Source organism: Augochlora pura, chromosome 5 (assembly GCF_028453695.1).
Source record: "Augochlora pura isolate Apur16 chromosome 5, APUR_v2.2.1, whole genome shotgun sequence".
Taxonomy (NCBI): Eukaryota; Metazoa; Arthropoda; class Insecta; order Hymenoptera; family Halictidae; genus Augochlora; species Augochlora pura.
The window spans coordinates 15,149,331-15,176,079 of record NC_135776.1 but is presented as its reverse complement, the minus strand read 5'-3'; the positions used below and the strand labels follow the sequence as shown (position 1 = coordinate 15,176,079).

The 26,749-nt window shown below is 41.4% G+C and overlaps 4 protein-coding genes across 9 annotated transcripts in view; 2 read left to right on the top strand and 2 right to left on the bottom strand.

Annotated features, from left to right (window-relative positions):
- LOC144469657 (uncharacterized) overlaps positions 1-19,674 on the top strand; it is a 50,250-nt gene extending 30,576 nt beyond the window's left edge. For 3 of the 6 annotated variants that reach the window (XM_078180155.1, XM_078180154.1, XM_078180156.1), the window contains 7 exons: positions 7,958-8,392; positions 9,843-10,034; positions 10,205-12,789; positions 12,911-13,002; positions 13,115-13,388; positions 13,484-13,724; positions 13,794-19,674. In XM_078180155.1, the coding sequence (XP_078036281.1) occupies positions 7,958-8,392; positions 9,843-10,034; positions 10,205-12,789; positions 12,911-13,002; positions 13,115-13,388; positions 13,484-13,724; positions 13,794-18,131 (8,157 nt within the window). In that variant the 3' untranslated portion in view covers positions 18,132-19,674. The remainder of the gene's footprint in view (positions 1-7,957; positions 8,393-9,842; positions 10,035-10,204; positions 12,790-12,910; positions 13,003-13,114; positions 13,389-13,483; positions 13,725-13,793) is intronic. The other 3 variants (XM_078180157.1, XM_078180159.1, XM_078180158.1) reach the window with 2 other exon arrangements.
- A 104-nt stretch (positions 19,675-19,778) lies between these two features.
- LOC144469658 (WD repeat-containing protein SL1-17) lies at positions 19,779-21,889 on the bottom strand. The gene is made up of 9 exons (XM_078180160.1): positions 21,783-21,889; positions 21,363-21,581; positions 21,147-21,259; positions 20,900-21,075; positions 20,582-20,820; positions 20,419-20,512; positions 20,257-20,350; positions 19,997-20,168; positions 19,779-19,927 (listed from the first exon to the last, which is right to left on the bottom strand). Exons 2-9 carry the CDS (start codon positions 21,363-21,365, stop codon positions 19,835-19,837), a joined length of 984 nt encoding a protein of 327 aa, XP_078036286.1. The 5' UTR covers positions 21,366-21,581; positions 21,783-21,889; the 3' UTR covers positions 19,779-19,834.
- Positions 21,890-22,490: 601 nt separating this feature from the next.
- Positions 22,491-23,914, bottom strand: LOC144469659 (uncharacterized). The gene is made up of 7 exons (XM_078180161.1): positions 23,789-23,914; positions 23,595-23,697; positions 23,310-23,391; positions 23,192-23,233; positions 22,992-23,130; positions 22,763-22,922; positions 22,491-22,678 (listed from the first exon to the last, which is right to left on the bottom strand). Exons 1-7 carry the CDS (start codon positions 23,861-23,863, stop codon positions 22,491-22,493), a joined length of 789 nt encoding a protein of 262 aa, XP_078036287.1. The 5' UTR covers positions 23,864-23,914.
- Positions 23,915-24,524: 610 nt separating this feature from the next.
- Positions 24,525-26,604, top strand: LOC144469711 (serine/threonine/tyrosine-interacting protein). Its single transcript, XM_078180251.1, has 7 exons — positions 24,525-24,673; positions 24,738-24,919; positions 25,042-25,098; positions 25,452-25,550; positions 25,639-25,790; positions 25,867-26,055; positions 26,129-26,604. The coding sequence occupies exons 3-7, from the start codon at positions 25,060-25,062 to the stop codon at positions 26,337-26,339; spliced, it is 690 nt and encodes a 229-aa protein (XP_078036377.1). The 5' UTR covers positions 24,525-24,673; positions 24,738-24,919; positions 25,042-25,059; the 3' UTR covers positions 26,340-26,604.
- Positions 26,605-26,749: the final 145 nt, after the last annotated feature.

The window sequence follows — 26,749 nt, the reverse complement described above, 5'->3', positions numbered from 1 at the left end:
GCGGCGCTCCTCTTCAGAAATATTCTCAACGAGTTCCTCCTTCCTGTTGCGGACGAATTAGTCGCCCTCGAGTCGCGCACTTCGCACGTGCGCCTTTTTTTAGAAAGCCATTTGCAATCAATCCGCGAATCGGCGAGCGTAAATTACAAAGAAGCGACTCGAATGAAATTGAAACGCCCACGTTAATCACCTACGTGTTACTCTTATAATTGTCATCGACATTTTATTATTCCCGCAAGCAGTTCTCGTTTCATCTACCTTCCTCATATTTCTCTCAGAATGTTTTCCGTTGACGAACTCGAACCGCGTTGGAACAGTTCTCGTCCCATTCTCTCACTTTAACCGCATGGAAAATTCTGAATAACTACTCTGACATTCCTCCGATTCACCGTTTGAAAATTTTAGTTGGAAACGGTAAAGACTTCGTCTAGCCGTCGCTCCTCCGACTCGCATTTCGCGCGTGCGTCTCTTCAAAAGGCGATTGACAATCGATCCAGCCGATACCTGCATCCGATAACGAGTCGCACTTATCGGCACACACCTCTATCCTTGTCTGCCACCCCCCCCCCCCCCCTCTCTCTCTCTCTCAGATTCCGACCGGAAGGTTGCTCTCCTCTTTCTCGCACCACTGATTAGCATGCTCTGTTTTCCGGCCGGCGCGGCGTTTCAACGTCAAATCTTCCCGTACTAGTGGAAGATTTAATCTGGTTACCTCTACGATTCAGAAATGCACACGGGTGACCTGGTTTTCATTATTTGCTTCCTTCAAACGGCAGTTTTATGGTAGTCAAGACGATATACCGGGTGCACCGCGGAAACGAACGAGAAGGATTTAGCAGACCGATTACGAAGTGATTCGGAACTTTTCAAATAAGTCGCGTTGCTCCCAGATTTTATTGTTAAGGAATACTATGCGGTTTTTCGTTTTTTTGAAGCTTTAGAACAATTTAGTATGTTCTCAAGGGGTACATTTTTTAATTGAAAACAATCGTGCAGAGGGATTTTTAAATGAGACCGTTGATATTTCTTCCCGAATTCGGACAAGGCGGCAAGTTCTGCGTGACGCAAAGTATTACACCGAATTGGGGCGAAGAACTGTTTTATTACTTTACAAAGGTTGTTTTATCACTTTGCAAAGAATGTTTTATTATTTTAGGAAGAGGTACTTTATCACTTTGCAAAGAATTATCTTTGCATTTAAGAATCGTAAGGATCGCTGATCGCGCGAATGTTAAGCAGACGTTGGTCGCATGACTCGTAGCCATAAATTTTTCAGCGTCGGGTAAAATTAAGCGGGTATTGGAATAGAACCTGTTCATCAAGACACCGTCTGTTAAAATGGTTGAACTCGGCTTCGCGTGGGCTCTTGATTGCTTCTCACGATGCCACCGGTTTCGTCACAATGCGCTCGCTTTGTCGTTTTATTTCTTCCAATTGGGTCGAAATAGGCCGAAGAAGAGAACACTCGTCGTATACACAATTCCGTCTTGAGGACGCGACTTAGCGTTCGAGATCGTTGAAACGAAATCATCGAACTATTTCGAATCCCTCTGTATATTTGCTTTCTAATCTACTCGACATATTTTCCAACGTCGAAAGATATTTTTCAATAATTTCCACGTGCCGAATCGTTTCCCGCGTTCTGTTTTTATTAAAATCTTGCTTCTGACGAGTTTCGATGAAATTACTGAACAATTCTGACGCTTCCGCGAATTATACGCTTCGTGATATTTATCGTTCGCCAAATTTCACGGGCTAGAATTTGATCGAAAGTATCTCTCACGAAATTTAGCACGGATATTAAACATAAATATCCGCGCGTAAAATTTATTACAACGAATTTAGCAAACCCATTGATTGGACTTTAAAGTTTTAACAAAATGATCGTTTATCAAGCTCTCACCGGTCACGTATGAAGAATAATAACAGGTCGCGTTCGTTTCTTTTTAAACAAAGCAGAATAACGGTGACCATATGTGGAACAAACGATGCACTCGCGTTACGCGCTCGTTGAGCTTCAATATGAAATTGAAACGAAACGTAGAGACAAACGGGTGCTTTGAGAAGCATCGCTGAAGATGTTCAATCAAGTCCGTCAGACGGTTCTGCTTATATAATTTCACGTTTTATTATGTCAGGAAACAGCGCGGGATTGGCCTCATCCAATTCCCAGCATCAGAAACAGGAACGAAATAGCAGAGAACTTTGCAAACGTAATATCCGAGGCTCGGTTGGTTTTCATACAGAGTATGCGCCACCGTGGACAAAGCAAAAATATTTCCTACAGTTTTAATAATACCGGAAACTGTTTGATGGTAGAATGAAAAGGGTTCGAATAGTTTCTGCCTGAGAGTATTGCATTTTTCCTGTTAACTCGTCAAATATTCCTGCGACGTTTCCTCGAGCCGCGCGATACTAATTTATTATACGTGGATACTTTGAACGTGGGAATATTTTTCATTGAAATTAATCGAAAAATTTCGAACCAACGGCAATTCCATCGCGCAAGATTAGTCTGCTTGTATTTGGTAAAATTCTAAACCATAAAGCCACGAATTGGATGTGTAGTAAATCAGCTAAGTACGAATGCAATAATCGAATTCTTTCAATTGCATTTTACAAATAATTCTTCTAATAAATCGTATTGCTCATCGAGCATTGGAAAAATGATTTCAAGCCATATAACAAGCAACACGAAGACATTAATTAGAGAAATCATTTCTGGAACTCAAAGCGAAAGCATTCGGCCATTAATCTTGCGCCGAACTAATGCATAACATGTTCCATCGTTTCCCCGGCTTTTATAATTAAGGAAAAGAATTGTTGAACGCTTCGAAAACTCTGTACGCTTAAACTAATTCACCGAATGAGACGAGAGCTGAAAAGTCGTGTATAATGCTAAACGCACGGAATGCGCTGTAATTTGTAGAGTCTGTAATGTTATAAAATCATCGCCGTCGGGATAATGTGTTAATGTATCCACTGTTTGGAACCGAGACGATAATCGTGGGATTTTGCATGAAATCTGCAGTGCACTTGGAGCTGTACCAATGACCCACCGACCTCGCCGCAACCGTGTGCGGCTGGCGGAGAACGTGCGAAATTTTCGACCGATTTCTTTGCCAGCACTGCGGTCGCCGTTTTTCCTCTACACTACGGTCCACACTGTACACACACCGTCGATTCCGGTGCCATCGAAATCGAGCCCCCCTGCGAGCTGTATCTTTATTTTTGACACGACCGAGCAAGGAAGCGTATTTCAGTCACGCGCCGCACGTATGCTGGCCAGAACACCGCACGTTCGTCGTCGGAACGTTCCCTGGCTACCGTGGAACCTTCTCCTATTATCGGAGCCATCGAGACAGAAAAAATCGAAGCTCGCCGAGACAGAAAAAATCGAGGGTTCCCGGAAAAGCTGTTCCGACGATTGTGCAGCGAAAGAGATAATACCGGGGTTTCGTAATTCCGCGATCGAACGATCGCAACCTGAACGTCTGACTCAACGAGATATAATAACTTATTAATAGAATGCGATAAGCACGATTACGGCAGGTCGGAGAGATCTCAAGATAAAGAATTCACGGAGGTCCGCAGACGGTGGAGATGTTCATGCACTTTCCAGAATTTTTCCCGGTCTCTTATCGCTCCGAGAGATTTGATCAAAAGCTTCCTTTCGCCGCTTCAATTTTCAGTGTCCGGCGATTTTTGCTGTTTTCTTTCCACTGTGCCAAGATGAAATTTCACGATTCCTTTCGGCGCCTCTTTTTCTGATTCCGTTCCTTCTCATACGCGGTAATTAAATTCAGTAGTTCAGACTGAAGTTTGATGATAATCTCTCTCGGAAGGAAGCTATAGTAATAAATTGCAGCGACGCGAACGATCTGACTGCTAATCGACCGCTGTAGAAGTATGCGAAATTGTGTGAAGAATGACGCCGTGCTCTCAGATTTCCCGAGCATATGGCATCGAGCGCGGCGAGGACCGATGACCCAATATCACGTCGATTAAATTAACGTTTTTGGTCGTGAACGGCGACACACATTTTCCGACCTGACGAGGATCGATGTGAAATAGAAAGCTCGTATTGTTAGATAGAATGTTATCCGACGCATTGATACAAGGTGGGAATCGTTAACCGATGAATTCAAATTCCGAAGCGGCGAATGTAAATTTCGATGGTAACGAGCCTGTCGTTAAGGCGTTACAACCGCCGCGCCGATTCAATTAGCATTTCGCGTTCACGAGGCTTTTCCCGTTGCTCTTTAACACAATTCTCTTATCTTGATTCCCTATTCATCCAGATGGACGTTCCCGGTTCGCGTAAGATACACTCGGAATCCGATTTACGGCCGTGTGTACACGGGGCTTACGTGTTTTCGCCGGTCGGGTCCGGCCGTAAAAACAGCTGTCTATCCGCGATAAACGCGGTCCGCCCCGATCGCTTATTCCGCTCGTCACAGACACGCTCCGTGACGAAACCTCTCTTTTGTACACGCTTTTCTATGATAGAGGCACGCGGTTATCTCCCGAACGGCGGCGCCCGATCGTCGGATAACGAGCTGGCCCCACGGCCACGGAGAAAAGGAACGAAGCTCACTGGTGAAAGCTAAATAAATAATAGCACCGTTGCTTGCCGGTGTATCGTTCGCTTTTTGCTCGGGACCGTTTCCTAAACAAGAAGGTCTCTCGCCGATCGATTCGTAATCCTAAACGTCGGTTTCACACGTTTTTCACCTGTTCGGCGAGAAAGCAGCGCGTTCCGCGAGTTGATTGTTTTATCACAGCTCTCGCCGGACGCTGACGGGTCGTTCCACAATCAAAGAATTCGATTCTTGTCGATTTCTCATTGGAAAACGGACCCAACATCCGATTAAAGAAGTAACAATAAACAAAATTTCTCAGCTTCTTTGACAATCGTTCTTTACTGCTTATTTTATACATCATTTCAAATAACTTTCAATGTGCTCTCCATTCAAATTATAAAATTGTGGTATGCGACTGTCTTTCATCGAGCAATTTTTTAAAAGCAGTCTGCTTTAGACAAGAAAGAAATAAGACGCTGAACGTAGAAACGAATCAGCTATTGTCCGTAATAAGACTTTCTGGCCTCGTGTATTATTACTGGTGGTATCAAGAACATCGGCCGCGGCCGAGAAATTTGAATAAATAATAGAAGGACAATAAGAAACTGAGCGAGCCATCCGAGCGTAGGATGAATCACGGGGCAATTAAGAATGATTCAACTTCCCGGTAGAGAATTAGCGCGTCGCTTAATATGCAACTACGAATTGAATAATACACCGTGTAACTAGGGATTACACTCGATCACGAATTACCGTGTTCCCGTTTCGTTTCATCGGAACATTGAACGAGCCTGGAAAGCCTTTACGGAAAAGTAGAAACGAACCAGACATTTTAGCCAGCCGAGTATCGTAACAAATTAATTAAAACGTAGCGTAGTGGTCAGAATAATCGGTGTTTTATTTAAATTAATAACATTGATCGAATGAAAGAAATAATTTAAGTCGATTTATTGAAGTTTTGTCAAGTACTCGAATACCTAAGCAATACCTTCCCGGCAAACAGTTGGGACGAGTGCTGGATGTTCCACTTACTTGATCAACCTTGGCCACGATTTTCGAACGCAGTCGGCTCGTTGCGATTCAAATGCATTCCAAGACAATTATTCCGAAAGCAACGAGCAGCCGGTTCTTCTCCTGTCTCGCGTGGTTCCCGCGGTTCGCGTATTCGCCAGAGAAAACCGGGTGAAAGTGGCGGATAAGCAGCAACAATGCCTGCTCCGTTGATCCGCGATTCCTTTAATTATGCATTCGAACAGATGCAGAGTTTTCAACGGGCCGCGCGCGCGCGTCTCTCGTTAACGCCGACCCGCTCCGGACCCAGCCGCTCAAGTTTTCTCTTTTTTTTTTCTTTTTTACCGCTGGCTAGATGCGCGCGATTAATGGTTATTCACTTAACAATACGATTAACACGTTTCTCGTAGCCACTCGATGTTCCAGGTCTCGAGTGCGGCTTCGGATCAGATAACAGAAAATTGAATTGCAGCAACTCACCTCAGAACATGCTAGCCGTTACAATTATTATTCATGTACGGTTTTCATCTGCCACGCGAGATCGTTTTGTTGTTTAATGCGTTGCTCGTATTATTTAGCAGCTCTTGATGCGAGAGACTCGAAAGAAGTGTGCGAGGCTGTTGTACGGAGGAAATTCCCCTCCGTAAAGTCACGTTGACACCAGGAGCTGAAGAAAATATTTATTTTGAAATATAGAGAAATAGTATTTCGCAGAATGGTATTTAAAGTAATGGTATTGCAGCTAATAGTGTTGAAATTACTGGTATTTCTCCTTAACTTTGTATAGAAGAAATTAGTTCAAGTTTTCTCCAGCCTTGTGTCGATGACTGTACACTTGTGAAAAAGGTCCACCGTTCGAATGTTGAAGTAGCATCGTCTCGTACATTTCTTTCCATCTCGACGAATTCCAGTCGAGCAGGCGTTCGCCGAGGCGCTCTTTCGGCGCAGTAAAACAAACAACGTCGGAGAAAGGAACAACGTTTGAATACGGCTGCTCCTAAAACCGCTGCGAATCCATCGGTTTTCTGCACTTTCTCTCCTAGGTTCACGGACGTCGTTCACCGATGCTTCCCGGTCGCCGTTACAGCATGATCGCGGCTTTAATGCCGCCTCGTTAAGCAGCCCGCATGCGACGGCACGCTCTCGCGAGCTGCGTGCAACAACCAATTAACCCGCCGTGAAACGAAAGGTCGTCCTTGCGATCCTGACCGGACGAGAGACGTCCCGCGAAACTCGAATCGATTCGAAAGAAGTCCTAGACATTCTTGAGGCCTCGATTCTGCTGCGGAATTCGCACGCGAACGAGAAGGAACACTGTTCAAATTCTAGGGTAGCGGATCCACTTACCGTAGGGTGTAGCAAGTTACATATTTATTTAAATCATTTATTAATTCAGCAAGATAGTTTACTTGAATTTTTCGTTTTACTTTGAATTTAAGTAGTTCATTCTGTAGCATTCATTTTTATTATAATGCAAAATGACATGAATGCTGTGTAACAATAAATGAGGCACAATAACTGATCTTTGTGGATCATTGGCTCGCAGCTGGCAACTGGCTTCAGAACTCTTTTTTTCTTTCTCCTATTTTTTTTTTTAAGGAAGATTGGTAAAAGAGAGTTTGAAATTTACCTTTAACAACTTAATAAATGTCAATTTAATTACTGAAGTTGATTTTAGTAGCGAAAACTCTTGAATTTCTTCAGCACGTGTCCGGCTCGATAGAGTTTTCAAAAACCGATTTGCCAACTTTAACGCGTCGATAGCTTTTGCTTTGAACAATAATGGTGAGGAGATCGTGTTCTGAGAGTTGCAGACGGAAAGTTGTTATGTGGGTACTCGAGAACTTGAACTTCTCGCGACTGGTTGAAGAGATTAACCCTGAAATGGTATCCTGTTTCCTGGGATTATAAAGTTGCACTGGGAGATTTTTAGAATAGTGACTATTACTAAAACAATTTGAAGTATAATATTAAATTGAATCTATGGGTTCGTACATTCCGAACTCGTTGTTTGGAAACTACTACTATTATTATTATTATTATTATTATTATTATTATTATTATTATTATAGGGTACAATAAGTACTTATTTTTGTCAAATATTTAAACTTCCAAATAACAAAGTAATTTCTTATTTAAATAATCATTCAAATCAATGTGCTAAAGTTGATTCTTAGAACGTGAAATTGTATTTGCTCTCGGACAATAATTTCGTTCTATACATGTATCAGTAACACAATAATGTTCCACGAAATACGGGAGACGTTTAGTCAGTGAGGGGTGTTGTGTTCTTTCATCGTAGAGATCGCCTTACCCTAAAAGAAAATAGCACCCGTCTCCAACAGCAACTCGTTTTATTTCAGGAGGACGCAGAACCGAGCCACAAGAGAGCAGAAAGATTGCTCCCGGAAGAGTGTTGTCGCGTTCCCCACGGGCCGGTAGGCGTCGGCGTGGAAGGTGTCGGCTTCTGGAGGGGCCAACGGCGCCCCCACGGCGTCGAGATACCTACGCCCCTGGTCGGCGTCGCGGCGCACGAGCTGGAGTCGTCGTTGGACGGCGCAGCGTACAACCCCGTAGTCGTCGCATCGGCGGCGACATCCGCGAGATGCTCTGCGTCGAAGAACGCTCTGAGAACGGCAACATCCTCCCCTGCCTCGTCGTCGTCCGTCAATGCCGTCGTCAGCCCCAGGCCAAGGTTCTACCTAGGCTCCGTGATCGCTGAGACCAGCAAAGAGGATGCCATGGAGCCGGAAGTCAAGGAGGAGGACGAACGAAGGTCGTCCACGCCGAGCCCCGAGGTAATTCTCCGGCTACCCTCGAAACTCGATCATCAATCCTAATCACAGTCCTTGTCCTCACCTGTCCTCCCTCCGCTCGGCTTCCTTCACGATTCCCTTCGCTGGCCTAAATTGATCGGTGCGCTAGCTAGTTTTCCTCGGACTGCTTCACTGCATTCCCCCGAGCTCGTCGACAAGACCTCTAGACAAATGGAGCAGAACAGTTTCGGAAAATCGACCTGGGTTTAGTAGTGTCCCTCGGTGGTTTCACAGAGTGTACGCTGCAAGTGTCAACAACGGGGAGGTTCCGTTCAAGATCCGTTGCGCAACGAAACACAATCTCGTGAAATCGGTGCATCGTTTAACGAATTTCGTCGACGAATCTCGCAAGCAACCCATATAAATCTGATTCACCCCGTGATACGATTACGCAAGGTCGGCCTAGGTAGAATCAATTAGTTGTAGAATCCGCGGATGAAGTGCAGCAACGGTCTCTGTTTACGGGAACGTCGATCTGTTTTCGATCAGGAGTTTCGAGGGTGGACAAGTGTTGCAGCGGAGCAATGCTGCATAGTTATGTAATTGGCAATGAAACGCGCATTAATTCCATCGTTTAGTCGATGCAAACTGGCTCTCCTAGTTGCATAGCGGATAGATCGACCGCGTTATGTTCCCAGACGATTCATTTTCGTTTTTCCCCACTGATTCCAGCAGGACGTGTTCTGGCGCAAGAGGAACGGTTGAATACCACTGGTATATTGCCTCGTGCTTGTGCCACCACACGAGCCTCCGCTATATACACTTCTCTCCGCCAACGTAGCCAGCGTATTGATTTTACGGAGAGAGCTCATTCTATCTTTCTCCGTTGTACACGTTTACGCACACGTACCGCCGTGCATTCCCTCTCTTCTTCTCTCTCTCTCTCTCTCTATCTCTCTATCTCTCTGTCGCCTTATCTCTTCTCCTTTCTCTTTCGTCGCCCTTTAACTCACCCTACCACCGAAAATCGTACCGCAAAGAATTTATTGTGCACCTTCCTTCGCCAGGATCAGCCCTCGCGAGGTCAGAACGTTTTTCTTCCTCGCTGATGGAACAGCATTTATTTTCGGTTGAGTGTATTGGAAGTAACCTTGGATTGCTTCTGCCCCCCCCCCCCCCCCTCTCTCTCTCTCTCTCCTTTCCTCTTCATCCGCGTCCTCGGGAAATCTGAATTGGCTTTTTATTATCGGAGAATCTGTATTGAGAGGATCCTGGCCATTGTTCGGTTCGATTGTCGCTAACCGAGCTTCTTTTTGTTGTCCGAATAGCGAGAGATGCAACTTTTATTAGATTGTTCCTATTTTGTTGATTTCTGGCATCGACCTGGCTTCGTCCCTTCCATTGGCACGATGATTTATGCGTTAAAGAACCAAGATCTAGTTCAAGGTGATTTTTAAAGATGTATGAGTAATTCAATCTTTCTATTGGTCAGATTTATTCGCGAAGAAGTAGACACTACAATGAGGGTGGCAGCAGCGAGGAAGACAGCAAACCAGACACGTCCTTGCAAGGTCACAGGGTGCCGTCTTCTTACAGAGGAACCTGGCCCATCAGAAGGGATCTCTGGGCCAGTCAGCAAATGGGTTTCTCCACTCAGCAAAGCACGTCGACTACTGTACATAACGTGAGTCTTCTAATTGTTTAAACAAATACGTATCCAACTATTTCTCTATAAACTTTGTTAATAATTGAGCAATTGTTTTGTATACGCATTATTGATAAATTTTACATTGCACTTGAAAGCACCTATGAAATCATTGGAGCCAATCTGGTAACATTCAACTTGTTCCGCAGGATATAGCCAGCGTGATGAGCTTCTCATCGAATTCCGGCGGTACTCTTGGCTGTTCCTCCGAGGTCCAGGGCGATAGAAGGTTGGGAGCAAAAGTGGACGTAGTATATAACCTGCTGGGAATGCTGGGCAGTACAGAAGGTGGCGAAGACATGAGTGCGACTCTACTCACAATGAGTAATTCGACGGACAATTGTTTGATCATGAGACAGTCTGGTTGTCTGCCTCTGCTGGTGCAGTTAATTCACGCCCCGAGACAAGACCTGGAAACCAGGGAAAGGGCTTCCAGGGCTCTACACAATATAGTTCACGCGAAAAGCGACGAGCGGGCTGGGCGTCGCGAGGCCAGGGTACTTCGGTTTCTGGAGCAGCTAAGAGACTACTGTCAGGCTCTGCGATCATCTTTGGAGTCGGGACAGGTTCCCGACGACCTGGAGAGACATCCAGGACCCACCATAGCAGCGCTGATGAAACTCTCTTTCGATGAAGCCCATCGTCACGCCATGTGTCAGCTCGGAGGACTGCACGCGGTAGCCGAGTTGATTGAGATGGACCACATGGCCCACGGCAGCGAGTGCGATGACCAGAACTGCATCACCCTGCGTAGGTACGCCGGAATGGCGTTGACGAACCTTACGTTTGGTGATGGCAACAACAAGGCGTTGCTCTGCTCGTTTCGCGAGTTTATGAAGGCGTTGGTCTCGCAGCTACGAAGTCCCAGCGATGATCTAAGACAGGTGACCGCCAGTGTCTTAAGAAATCTATCGTGGCGGGCGGACACCAGCAGCAAACAAACTTTGAGGGAAGTGGGTGCCGTGACTGGTCTGATGAAGGCCGCGATGGAGGGCAGAAAAGAATCGACTTTGAAGTCTATCCTCTCTGCGCTCTGGAACCTCTCTGCGCACTGTAGTACAAATAAAATCGACATTTGCGTCGTGGAGGGCGCGCTTGCTTTCTTAGTGGACATGCTGAGCTACAAAGCACCGTCCAAAACTCTGGCGATAGTGGAAAACGCGGGCGGTATACTAAGGAACGTATCTAGCCACATCGCCGTCAGGGAAGATTATCGAGCCATCGTCAGAGAGAGAGGATGTCTCCAAGTTTTATTGCAACAGTTACGGTCACCTAGCTTGACTGTAGTCAGTAATGCGTGCGGAGCGCTGTGGAACCTCTCGGCCAGATGTCCGCAAGATCAGAGACTGCTGTGGGACCTGGGTGCAGTGCCTATGCTCCGCAGTCTGATCCATTCCAAGCACAAAATGATCTCTATGGGCTCAAGCGCGGCTTTGAAGAATTTGCTGAGCGCTCGTCCTGGTTGTAACAACCTTGTCCATCTAGATTCGACTGCCCGTGGGCTAGGCCTTCCAACGTTGCCCACATTGGTCGCTCGCAGGCAAAGAGCTCTGGAACAGGAGATAGATCAGAACCTGGCCGAGACCTGTGACAACATCGAGCCAAGCACGTCTCCCACGAATAAGGATGACAAGTTCATCTTCAAGATGGACCACAGCTTTCTTGGGATCAATGCCCGAGCATTGCGTAACTATCATCTGCACAATCAACCAGGAACGTCTAACGCGAAATGCAACGGGGTTGCCAGGAGCGAAAGCAGGGACTCCATGCGATCTATCACCAGCACCCACTCGGACACCATGTTCGAGCGAGTGAACCGCCACGTACTGAACGGACTGTCTCCCACGGACATCCAGATTAAGCAACAGTCTTCGTCCCTTCATTCGGCTGTCGGCTTTGACACCGGGGTGTCCAGCGACAACCACGTCAAGACCTCCTCCGAGAAGAAGTACACTCTAAGGTACAAGAACGCAATCCCCGATAGATTGAAGTCCTCGGATGGCTACAATGACATAGGGGAATTGCGGTGCACCAACTCCACCATCTCCTGGTCCTCCGCACCGGACCAAGAGTCTGCCTGTTCGCAGAACCTGCTGCACTCATCGGTAGAAGACAACCTGCCACAAAGTGTATCTTCGAAGGCTGGCAGTCAGTCCAGCGTCTCGGAGGAAACCGACTTGATCGTCTGCCAGAAAACCGAGTACATCGCCGGTAAGTCTGAAATCGATACGTCAGCGTCCTTGACCTTCAACAGCGGCAACTCTCCTGGCAACGACAACTTCAGCAATATGTACGACAAAACAGTATTGCATCAGCATAACCCGATGAACACCATACAGAAAACCATCTCACCGACTGTCAGCCATTGTACAGAGGGAAACTTATTTAGCGATTACGCCGAGACTGATTTGGATCAACCAACCGATTATAGTTTACGGTATGCCGAACGTAGCTTGGACGAGGACAAACAGCATTCTCATTATTTTGCGACCACTGAACAAGAGCTTATTCATGACGATACTCTGAAGACTTATTGCACCGAGGGAACACCACATGGGTCGTCGTTGAATTCTTCTAGAGCTGCTTCTGCATCCGATCTGCAGGAGGATAATAGGCAAAGATGTACCATGAAGAAGATACAGGAACAAAGAAAGCTGAACGATAAACAGGAGTTTAGCTTGCAGGCTAAGAGCGATGTTGAGGAAAACGGACATTCGATCAAGATCTCATCGAGGTTTGTATAGTTCAAACAATGTATTAAATACATAGCTGCCGGAAACCTATTCAGATTTTCAAATGGTTGTGCGGTATTTAAATGAATTCCAGTAATTTACGATTGTTTTTTTAATTAATAGTTTGAGAACGCCGCACACGCAAACCTCGTCAGACAACTTGCGCTCGGATGAAAGTAATAACTTGGCGTCTAGTTCGGGGAACGTGAAATCAGGTAATTTAATCGATTCTTGATCGTGGATAATATTTTTACACGTTACAAAGAAGTTTTTTATAAACGCTTGTGATTGTAACAAAAAAATATGTGAATTCGTTTTTTATCATAGACGCTGAGAAAAAATATGAAAATGAAAATGAAATGTTCGGCAAAAACGCTAAAAATTTCCCCACGAACGGAGTTAATTCCTATGGGGCCAGTGCATTGAAAGCGTCTAACGATTCAGGATGTAAGGAATTTGAACTAAAAGGCGATACGCGTAACATGCCTTGTACATTAAATATAAACTCCTCTTCCGAATGTTTAGATCAAGTCAGTGATGGAGATGAGGATGACGAAGATCTACTTACAGCTTGTATTAATATTGGAATGCAAAATAATAGGTGAATAGATATGTCTAAAAAAGCGATCGATGTACTCTGATAGCGTGCTAATAAATTGACTGCAATTGACCGTTTACTTTTATTTTGTATTCCAGGCACAGACACTCCTTCATAGGAAACAATTTTGAAAAGCTACCACGGAGTGAAAGTAATCTAGCTAGGTATCAGACAAGCGTGGCATTAGATCAAGTGGAATGCAACGTATTAACTGATTCCGCTATGAATAATCTAGACACGAATCGAATAGCATGCGAGGAAAGTAATGATATGACTAATTCGTCAAGTGTGAATATTGTATCCGATTATAGTGTGTATACGAACAACTTAACTCAAAAGGTAAAGTCGTTTGTAGTCCCAGGTTAGCATGTTATTTCACAAAGTTGAATACTACAATTTCTCTTGCAGAGCATAGAAACTGAAGCCACGGAAGAGTATTCCAGCATTTTGCAAAATCAACTTGAATACATAAGCGAAAATGTTGATCATATTACTGGGATAAGCGATGACAACCTCTGCAAGTTTTCGCTTCCTTCGAATTTGAGGAATAGTCCGATTCTAAACGAAACGATAGTTTTCAATACGGAACCAAATCAACAACAGTATCTGTCTAGTATCGACATCGAATCAAACGAAGACATGTCATCCTTAGTCCATAATGATCTTCTTGAGGACGAAAGATTGACAGAAAACAGTGAAAACGATAAGTCAGCGGATGTTTTTAAGGAGAAGATTGTAAAGAACTCGATGCAACAATCTTATACTAAAGTAACAGACTCGGAAAGCAGCGAATCCATCGATTCCGTCGAGCAATCTGAACACGCTCTTCTAGAACTGTGCATTCAACCTGGGTTACCGAAGCCCATCGACAATGCAAGCAAAATTGCGCTGAAATCGAAAGTTCTAAACCGATTCGAGGAGAAAGAAGTCGACTATTCAGACGGCAGCAGTCGTACTGATGACATGGTGGACGGTATTCAGAAGGATGACATTAGTGAGAAGCACAAATCAACGCATAAGAACAGCGATACACCAAAACATGGAAAGAAAGAGGACATATATCGGCGACAAAGAGATCCAGATGCCATGATTGCTTCGTTGGACCGATTAACAGCCACGTTGGTGCAGCAGACGGAAGCGATTCGGGAACGCGACTCCGGCACCATGAAACAGAGCATCCTGAGTGACACTTGGAACGAGGATTCACCTAACGAAATTTCGTTCCCTAGCATCAGTATGAGCGCACCCATTATCGCTTCGTTCAAAAGCGACGCACAAGAGGACCCAGGCACTGTCACGTCCGAATATGCGACAGCCAGTAGCGATAGTGCTCATATGACGAACTCGAAGATCATTCAAAGAGAAGCAATTAAGCTGGCCGAGGCTGTGGATGCAGAGATGAACAAGCAGAATGAGATAGACACGACGAGCATGACATTCATGGATCTAGAGGCCATCAAACCTCCGTCCTTAATGGGAAGCATGTTATCCCTAATAGCCAGCTACGCCGGTTCAGGTGACTGCAGCGAGGCGATTGTTAACAGAGACAGGTGTAACTCTACGTCACTTCCCCCAATTCAAGTAAGAAACTCGTCCTTGACAGATTCGAAGAGCTGTCGCAAGAAGTCCCTACCCCTCGGCGTGGTAGCTAAACGAGCGTTGAGCCAAAATCAGACTCACACAAGCAGCTTGGAGAATCTGTTGAACGAATGTACTGGTTCGCATTTAGACAGCGTCAAACCACCGTCGATGATGGACGAACTGCCAGATGTGGGTGACATGGAGAATAGTATGCTTAGCGTAGCGAGCATCACATCGGAGGTGGCGGACCCCAAGGAACAAGACTCCCAAAGCCTAACTGGAAGCGACGCTGTTTTCGAATTATTGAAGCCTGTGGCCAATGTCCTCTCCATAACATGTATGCGATACGCTGAAAACATGCAAAGCAGCGCGAACAACAGCTTGAGCGAGTACCTGGAGAACATCAATCCACCCTCGTTGTTCAACGAGGTCTGCGAAATGGACGAATCAACGGTGGAGCACGTCACGGAGACCGTCTGCAGCGACACATTGTGCATCGATGCGGAATTGCGCACAGAGGAAGCTCCGCATCCAATGGTCGTTGACAAGATCGACGAAGTTGGCAACGACACGGATGAAGCAGTTACTCCGATCTCCTCGGAGTACTGTGTCTCAAGCTCAGCTGAGTCGACGCCGAAGAAGCGGCTGCATAGGAACCTTACGCCGAAGCAGAAGCGGAATTTGGCCAAGGAGAGATTCAAAACGTACACCATAGCCGCGGAAATGAGCAAGAAGGAAGCGGAAACGGACAAGCAGGAAAAAGAAAACGGGGAAAACAAAATTCCACGTGGCAAATTATCGCCGTTCTCCAAGCTGACACCCAAGCAACGAAGGCAGGAAGACAGGGCGAGGTTTCAGACGCAGGTCTTGGAGATTCCATTCCCTGAGGTAACCCAAGATCAACCAGAAACTGATAACAGCTGGGACACAGAGAGTCCTGTATCGTCGGAACCTATGTCCCCTGTAAAATCTGCTATTCCCAAACCGACGAAGTTATCCGCTTGCAAAACGTTGATTAAGAAACGCATGGAGCAGAAGAAGAACAGAGAAAGGTATCGTACGATAACGTTGAATGAATCGGAATGTATATTCAAGAGCAGTGATGGGAATGCCACTGCGAACGGGCCAGATGAGAATTCATTGGCCATAACGCACACCATTCAGTCGGACGAGATTCAAACTATGTTGGAGCAGAACGCTACCATTGTGTTGAACACATTGAACGAGTCAAACAAGGCAAGTCAAAACGTCGAGGAGCCGATGCTGGACTGTGAGACCATCAGTTTGGTGTCGAATGAATCTGAATCTGAACGAAACTTGCGGATGCGTTTTGTCAATGGTGTCTCCAAGAAGCTGATAGGCGCTTGTAGTCAACAAATGGATGAAGCGCGCGAACTAGAGGAAAATAAAAATAACACCAGAAGTGAGTGTAGGTCGCAGGAAGATGTCAGGTACGATACCGTAGAAAGCGATAGCGAGAATGAATCCAACAACGCCGAGGAACCACCTCGAGAGACCAAGAGACCGCGGATTATAAAACCAGGCATGGTGAGGGATCCCAGTAACGATTCGAACGCTACAGATAAATCAGAACCAGAGAGTCCGAAGGCCATCCGTGGTAGAAGAAAAGCTCTTTACTCGAATCCCATCACTAGGAAACCAACCCCTCAATCATCTCCGTTGAAACAAGTGAACCCTGTCAGCGGTATACCCATAGGTCGGAGCAATACGTCACCCATAGTTAGAGCAACCAGAGCTACCACTCTTCGGCAGAACAACAACAGCTCGAACAATTTAACAAAAGAATCTCCAAAAGCAAGTTTTCAAAAGACTTCAACATTAACAGATGCGGAGAAACGAACAAGGAACGTTTCAGCTGCCGCAAAGAGGGCGTCGGTTCCCCAGAAAGGGTCATCGTTGACCTTTTCCAAGTCCGTGAAGCGACATAGCACGCCTCCAACTTGCTCCTCGAATTTCCAGCAGGATAGTAAAACAGAGGTAGCCGTGAAGCCTTTAGAACGGCAGGGTACATTTACCAAAGACGAACCGGAAGTAGAAAACGCGCCGCTAGTAGTCTCCTCGTCGTCCTCACCTATTAAAACGAAGATCGCGAAACCGATTAAGGGTGCCACCTCCAAGGTGCATCCGACGATGATGGTGAAACCGAAAATTGCACCAAAGACCCTCCAAACACACCAAATGAAAACTACGAAAGGAAACGTTGTGGAGAAGATGCAGCCCCCTAAAGCATTGCCGCTGTTCGTCGCACCGAAACGTTTGCCTACGGGAAAAGCGACTTCAGGGTCGAAAGTCCCAACCGGTAGTCAGAACGCTGCACAAGCGGAAAACGGTAAGGTTTTTCGCAAAATAGGCCCCCTTGGCCAAAGATCCAATAGTAATTCTAGCATCGTGTCGAACTCGTCAACAGGGATGCAGACTAGAAAGCTAGCGAAGGAGGCAACTAGCAAAATAGCGAGTCTCTGGAAGAAAGTCGAAGAGAGCAAGAACAAACAACGGCTCGAGAAACCCGATACCAGACAATGGCTACAGCCCAGCAGTTGTGCCAATGTTGTGGATGCACCCTCGCCTGTGGTTAATCCGCCAGCCTTCAGGCTATTCCGTAGCTCCACGTTCGAGGGTGTTCCCCAAGATAATGATAATCCCGAGTCCGCCTTATACAAGTCGAAATCGAAAAGACCTCTGGTAGTGGGCGTTCAGCCCAGCAAAGTGAAGTACAGAAACTCTTGTGATTTGAGCGGGATGAACGCAAATGACGCTCCTTGCAAAATACCTGTAAAGTCCGGCGACGCTTCTACGTATAGAAAGGACGCTGTCCAAATAGCGGACGCTTCAGTGATTTTACGGAAGCCACAGAACACTGAGTCTTCCCCGATGGAGATAGACCCAACCAAACGAATATCACGCCTCGGTTCCTTCATTAGAGTGGAGTCTGCAAACGCAGACGGTTCTGCACAAACGTACTTGAATGGCAGTGGTGTCCGCACACCCGCCTCCGCCATTGTACCACCCTTTAATTACAATCCGAAACAAGACATTCCTTCCCAGACAACCAAAGTTCCAGCGAATGAAAGTGAAAGCAAATTTGGAGTGACGGATTGTCACAGTGACATTGTCACGGCTTCGACGAGAGTAACGACAGTATAGGAGACGCTCCGTTCTATTTAAAGAAAGAGTAACAACCCTTACGGTAGTATCGCTTTTTCGTTTCAGGCTAGTCATTGTACATTTGCTTCATGGTGTGCCGACAACGATGTCCGCACACACGATACGCATTGCAAGTACACGATAAGTAAGTTCAACCATTTCATTTTACCTCATTGTTCGAAGGACACGGAAAATCTCCATCGTATTTCACTGATTTTACACTATCGAATATATAAAAATGGTCATCGGACTGTTTGTTTGTTGCATCACCTGGTGCAAGTTTTTTATGAGGTACGAATAAAGTGTGAAATAGCAGCTGGAAATTCTGATATCATTCCTATTCACTTTGCGTGTTGTATATACATTACTACTGAGAAGTCCCACGATTAAAGGGAAATACTTGAAAAATCTGTAGTATGTAGCAGTGATTATCCTCGATTATTTATTCAATTTTGTATATATTAAACGTGAATGAACAAAAAAAAGAACAAAACAAAACTGTAGAAAGTTTAGTGATATGTATTGCGACCCATGATGTATAATGGCAAGAGATAACTGATTGCTGTACATCTTCGTAATAGGTAAATTCGCAAGGAATGAGATCTGTATTTTGTTTCCATCGTAACTGATTTGTATTCTATTGACGGATACAAAATCTGATTACTTTTTAAAGACTGATAGGAACACGACGAGGATTCGGTCAATGCTTGGACACCTTCAACACGACAGAATGTTATTAACAAGAAGGTAGTAACATTTGTATCGATGTAGCGGTCTAAGTAAGTAACGCTAATACCGGCATTATATAAAAAGAGACAAAATTTTGTAAACTTTTACTTTAAGTTTCTAGTCTACTTAAAAATTAACAAGTGAAGTAGCTTCTATTTTCGTCATAATGTACTACGTAAAATCGAGATTTGCATGTAAGAAATGTCTACAGAATTCGACTGTTACCCCCTTCTAAAATTCATGTAGGTACGGCTAGACGTGTGTACGGATCAATTACGTATTTACCGATCTGAAAATTGAAAAACTTTGGCTTGGCGTTTACCCAACTTTTTATTGAATATACGTTGCCTTCTCAAATTCATTCAAGAAAAATTTGCTGTATATTTGCGGCGTCAGAGAGTATAGATTCTTTTAGTTTTTTTCTATATCGCGTCATCTTTCCTTCTACATGCGTCAAATAAGATCCGACAAATTCATTAGAAGGATGATGTTTGACACAATATAGAGTAGCTTTCACTGTGGATTATTTTCTGAGATTTGTTATGCGTGTTTTACCCTGTTCCAGTTCGAGTTAATTAGATTTAACCCTCCCAACTTGGAACCATACCAGGGTAGCTTTATGTTCTCCTTTTCGCAGATTTGGTCTGTACACTGGATTCTATTTTCTCTTACAGTTCGTTTGTAATAATCATTGTCTTTTACTTAGATCTTAAGCGTAATTCATTTTTTGTTACATTGTACTTTAGATTTGGCAGACATCTTAATGATTTGTATATTAATAATTGCAGTACAATAAAATTTATAGCTACTAATATCTACTTTGATGTTTCTGTCACGGGGAGAATAATACAACTCTGTGTCGCTAAAGCACATGTGTCAAAGAAGAGTAATACTTCATAAATTGTAACATACTTCAAGAAAAAACAATAAATATAAACATTTATTAATCTATCCTTATAAAACATTTATTTATCTTATTTCGGACATTTGTATAAATTAATAGATTTGTCATCGGATACAGATACAAGTACATCGTTTCTTTGGGGACTGTACTTCACGGCCCAAACCTAAGAGAACAAGAATGTTTAGACAATTTAGAATTTATTGCATTTCTTAAAAATATATAATAATAATACCTGATCGTTGTGTTCGCCAAAAGTATGTAGGCACTGTCGTTGTGCTAATTCCCAAATTTTAACTGTATGATCAGAGCTACTAGATGCAAATTGTTTACCATCTGGAGCAAAGGCAACACCTAATACCCACGAAGCATGACCCGACATAGTTCCAGCTAAATTGGCATCTTTTCTGAACAAAAGAACAATTTTATTAACGAATTGCAAATTTAATAGTACATTTTATGAACTAATTCATGATCAACAACAAAATTACTCACACATCATACAGTTTCATATGTCCATCAGCAGATGCAGTAAGCAGCAGCTGAGAGTCTGGTGAAAAACAGAGGGACCTAATAGGCATAGCATGACCTAAAATATATACATTTAAGCAATATCTATGATAGATGAAAGTTATTCGAAAAAATTTGTGTATATACCTTCCAGTGTACGTAATACTTTTCCATAAGTAACATCAAATATGTTGATAATTCCATCTATAGCACCACTGGCAATATATTTACCATCAGGACTCTGAAAGAGATCAAATAATGAAACAAAGAATTATTTAAAATAAAATCAAGTTAATGTATGTTAACTTACATAGGCAACACTCAATGTAAATTTTCCACCTCTGGTATCTAAAGTTTGTTCTCGTTTACCACTTTCCGTTCCATACAAATGTATTTTACCAGAATGACTGCCAGACACAATGAACTTATCATCTGGAGAAAACACTACTGTCCAAATATCTACAGGACCTACTTCGATGCTCGATATTTTCTCTCCTGTTTCCAAATCCCATAATTTTAAACTAGAGTCCAATGAGCTTGATGCACACTCTACAAATATCACAATAATTATAAAATGTAAATGAATTTATTCAGAAGCAACCAACATCTACTGGTTTTAATTACTTACTTGAGCCATCTGAACTTACTGCGACAGATAATACACCCAGAGAATGACCAGTTAACTTATGTTTCTGTTTCAGCTGTACAGATTTCTCATTATATTCCCAAACTTTGACAGTGTCGTCAACAGATCCAGTCACTATGTATTCCATGAGTTCTTCTTCATTGGATCGTATTGAATCACTGTAAGAGAGAATGAAAAACTCAGATATTGAGAAGTAAAAATAATGTACACTGTATTTGAGCTTATGTACCGTGAATCTTCATTGTCCGGTTGAATCGTCTCCTTTTTCTTCTTTGGGCATCCCCAAGCACAGGTCCAGATACTGTCTTCATGAGCATTTTCTGCTTTACTAAGTAATGAATACTAAAACATTTTTAAACTTTGTTTAGAAACTGTCACAAACTATGGGTAACCCAACCTCAATAAATTTTGATTATTTTGTTATTTATTCATTTAAATTTCTCACCATACTAGAAAGTGGCTAAGTCCCTCGAACTATGTTTTTTAATAGCTGCTGCGTGCACAAAATAAAGAATGCAAATTCGTCTCAGTATTGAAAACCTTAGTAGAGATACAAACTATACATGTTGCATGTAAATACTTGTGTTTTAAACATGTCCCGATATTTTCCTTCACTTTGTGAAACTAACACACTGTAATACTACATCCGTTAATCATTTTTTCTCTGAAATTACAAAATTAGATAGGTCTTAGGAATTAAATAATAGATGATAACGAAGTTATTCAATGCATATTCTGTTAATTATCTGAAAATAATGATGAATAGAACGTAAGAGTTTAAAAAACGTAAAAAAGACGTTACTTTATAACAAATAATATTTTTGAAAGATGTTAAATTGTTTATGGAATTCCTATATCACTATACCAATATAAAACTTTGCTGCAAACAAAGTGTAATTACGTAAATATTTCATAAGATAATTCATAAGATTAGGCGCGAAAATTAACGAACGATGTAAATAAAGATGCCATCTTGTAGATTTTCTGGGAAATTCACAGTAAGTAATTTGGTATGAATTTAACACCAAACTTCAGTGCCTGGGTCAAAGGCACAGTACATATATGGCGGTTAAGTTCGATACCAAACTTTCCATGCCAAATCTAGGAACAAATCTTGTAACGAGGTTATATTAGGTTTCCTTTTACTTGATCAACCTACCTGGAATAAGTTTTCTTATATAATTTTAAGTTACATTTATTTTCAATTTAAATATTTGTAAATTATATAAGTTTTCAGTGATTTGAATGTTCAAACTCAACAAAAATATTCGAGACTCATCGAAAGATAGTCATCGACCGTATGGAGAGAAAGTAGCTAGACACCATTTTATTTTCATTATTTCGATTTGTATATAGATGTTAAAGTAATTCAAGAATTGTATAATTTAAAAGTATTTAAATTGAAAATATATTAATCTTAATTTAATTATCGTAATGATGTCACGCGGGTTTCTAAAGTTATTTATTGAACGTTGCAACTTGCGTAAAAATTATTTAAACTAATGTAGCACTGAAAAGTGCTGTTTGGGAGCACTGAAAAGTGCTGTTTTGGAGCACTGAAAAGTACTATTTTTTACATATTAATTCCTTGGTCATCCCCTGGCTCCTCTTGGTCCCAATAGTTCGTAGGTTTGGATTGAGATTGTTGCCGATGCCTCTTGTGCCGCGCTCGCTCTTTCGCCGTTCTAAGCACCACTCGCATAGATTCTTGAAACTCGGGACGAGTGGGTTTAGGAAACGTCTTATTCTTACAAGCAGCATCTGCAGCAACATTTAACACAAGAATTATTGCAATAATCGTATTAACATTAACATATTAAAGTAGTTGCAATAACTACTTCTTACCGTAAATGGCCTGCACAATTTTTGTTTTATACAATGGTTGACACGCGTCTGTGCCAAACCATGTATAGGAAAATAGGAGGCTATCACTAATAGCCTCTCTAAAACAAGCTCTGGTTGCCACTTTTAGATTATACCCTCCTGCGTCCGAAAAATATGTTACCTAAGAAAGCAAGTGAACATTAATACGGCCATATGTATACACAGCAATGGTATAATTACATATACTTACAACACTTTCATATTCTTCTTTAGAGCAGTTCTCAAAGTTGTCTACCTCTTGTACTGTTTGAAGAGGTAGACACTCTGGCTTTCGAACATTAATGGTACTTTCCTTATGAAAGTTTTTGCAGAGAAGTTCATTCATTGTCCTGCAAAGAAAAAATGAATGATGTAATTTCTTAATAACAACTATGTAGTTGTTATACTTACTTCAATTCTTTTTCCACTGCTGTTAACCTTTCGCAAATGTTGCTACAATAGAAATAGAAACATTATTATTTACAATAAAATGAATTTGAGCTATTATTTCAGTAATACAAACAATTACCTTTCTGTTATCTTCCCTAACATTTTTAATATCGCATCAAGTTTTGTTCCAATTTGATCCTTCACTTTCACATTATCTGCATCTGAAAAGAAATTATTTTTAGTGTGTAATGTGAATTGGTAACGTGTGTGTAGATGTATATGCATGAAATGGAGATTCATGTTTTGGGTGTATATGTATAAGAACAGGTTCCGTACTTTTGTTTACAGGCCATGCATTCTATTCACGTTAACTTTCGAGTAATCGCCTTAATGTCACTTTAGTTTGATCTTAACATCCTGTTACCTGTTACTATAGTGCCTTGCCTCTTTCTCCTTGGTTCGTCATCCGTTAAGGTAATCTTGTATCTCGACGTTTTGTTAATTATCTTTTCTGGCCGTTCGTTAATCTTCAATTCATCAAATTTAGTTTCATAATTAGGGAGTATACAATTTTGTACACTATTTTACATTAATATGATTCGAAAAAATGAAACTTACGGAATCCGTGGGAATGTATAATGGATCGAGTTCCATTGAATTAGAATTCATTCTTCGGCTTTCACTAAAATTCATTAAACCTATGATGTAACTCGGTTGACCATACAATAGCGAATGCTAGAACGATTTTCATTTCTCAACATTTCTGTATGCGGTCATTATAAACAAATAACATTCGTATCGTATCCCGCGCTAACTATGCGCATGCCCTTAAGTATATAACACAAATAATTCACGTAAATTTTAATACACGCAGTATATTTTATATAACGATTTATGTATGTAATACGTATTTTTTTAAAGCTCGAATATGTATAATATTTAATATGTTATGTGGGCAAGTTAAGTGTTGCATGATCATGTACAGTGCAGTTTCACGCATGCGCATCTAGCGAATAACGTCGCGCATGCGGCACATAATGTAGCCAATTTGATGACAATGAGGTATTACAAGAACTTTCTTAATGAGAAAATAAGCTATTGTGTCCTGAACCATATATACTACTAGATATATAGAGTAATGCTTCAAGTTTTACAAGAATATTATGTATATTATAATTTCAGAATATTGCCCTTTATAACAACCGGTCAGCTAAGTCTGTTTCGACTAAATACGTGTGAACTTATATTGTACTTTGCGAGGAAATTTATGTCAATTTGATGCCAAAACTCTGTTCAAAACAAAGTTTATTTCGCATTTGATATGAATTTTTCTGAGCCCAAATCCTTGCGATATTTGGCTCGGTATTTGGCACCAAAAGTACGCGAAATCTTATAGCGAAACGTACTGCTCAAAGAGGGCAGGTCAGTCGTCTTCATGTGGAAGATACAGATAATGATATTTCCTATTTTATTGACAATTTTGCCAACGGACTTAACTTTGCTGTAAGTAAGTTAACTGTAAATATATATATATATATATATATATCTTACATAATTTTTCCCTTAGATTTTGTAAGAATCCTGTCTTACCATTGAATCGTCAGCCAATCAGAAAAAGTAAATACTACTCCTATTTTCGCTAACAGAGCGCGCTACAACCAAAAGTTCTTGCAAACTTTGAGGTATTACTGTACGCACATACAATGTATTTCGTAGATCGTACAACAGAGAGCAGTATGTACATAATAAGTAAGTTTAATATTTTGCAAATGGCCGCTTTATCAGAAAACAATGTACATATTCTGATCGCGGCAAAAATAGTATCGTGTCCTATCTTCTGTTGTAAAAATTTGACTGTTTCATATATACAGGTGTAAAAAATTAGTGGTATGCTGTCTCTAGACAGTAATGATACTCATCAGGATGAGGTACATAATCTAATTACTAATTTTAAACTGTCATAAACATTGGATTTCAGCACTTTTAGGTTACGTTATAATATATATATCTTTTCTGTTTTTAAGTATATACGATTTAATATTTATATATTCGTTTGTAACAAAAACAAAATTAAAATGCAGCTATATATTATATTTTTGCCTTGTTATTATATACAATAAAAGTTTATTTAACAATTCTTGTTATATTAACAGGATGCTACATATAAGTAACTTTAAAAGATTATTGTTAACATTTATATTTGAATTATCTTTATATTGTATTCATTATTAATTTACTACAGTTGAATTTTTAATGTTGAACTATAAATGTTGTCTTGTAGGAAACAACCAGTGAAAATGAATCAGATGATTATCCAAGAATACCGATCCACATGGAAGAACCAAAAGAATGGACTTACACAATGAGAAGGCACATGCAGGTATTTTGGATATAGTTAATGAAAGTGATAGTTTGTAAACATGTACTGAAAGGTTATATATTTTAAATTAATAATTACCTTACATTAGGAGGTGGTACCGAGATTATACCTTGGTCCATACAGTGCTGCTAGTCGTTCAAAATTGCAATCTTTATTAGAACATGGTATAACTCATATAGTGTGTGTTAGACAAGATATAGAAGCAAATTTTATAAAGCCCAACTTTCCTGACAAATTTAAGTATGAAATATAAAAATCTTTAAAAGAGTAAATAATGAATGTATTTTGAATTCTATATTAATTAGTTACATTGCAGGTATCTTGTTCTAAATATTGCTGATACAGCAACAGAGAATATTATTCAACATTTCCAAAAAGTTAAAAACTTTATAGATGAAGGCTTAAACTCTGGAGGTCAAGTCTTAGTACATGGTAATGCTGGAATATCAAGATCTGCTGCATTGGTTTTAGCATACGTTATGGAGACATATGGACTATCACAGACGTAATGTCCTATTGTACAAAATTTGAATGCTTCATTCTAATTGGTAAGGCTCTGAAACAGAATATTTTTTTAGACGGGCATATGCAATGGTACAACAAAGAAGGTTTTGCATAAATCCTAATGAAGGTTTCATGACACAATTAAAAGAGTATGAACCTATATATCAAGCACAAAAAACATTAAGAAATGGGCAGCAAAGTTCAGTGAAACAACGAAGTAAACGAACTATACATCAAATGGATACAGAACGAGCAGAAGATAGAAGCGATGAAATGGATAGTTGATATTAATTGTAAAAATGTTAAAATTACTAAAAGACTTATCATAAACTAGATGCAAACCAATAGACTTGACAAGACAAGACATGCTATGTGTCTTCAGGTTTAAAAAATACCTAAACAGGGAGGTATATTGTAAAATCAAATTACTAAAATAATATATAAAATTTAAATATTTTAATGCAATACAATTGTATTTAGTTAAAGTAATTGTTTATTTAAACAACCAAGGTGTTACTAATTTCGAGCGCTCTATCCATGTGTTTTGCTATTAATAATGATTAATAAACAGTAAACGATTTTTAAAACACATACTGTCATAAATAATAGCTATAATTTTTATTTATTCAGCATAAAAGCTGCATACAAGTTGTTACTCATTTAGAAAAAGAATGCAATTAATATTTCTAAGCTCC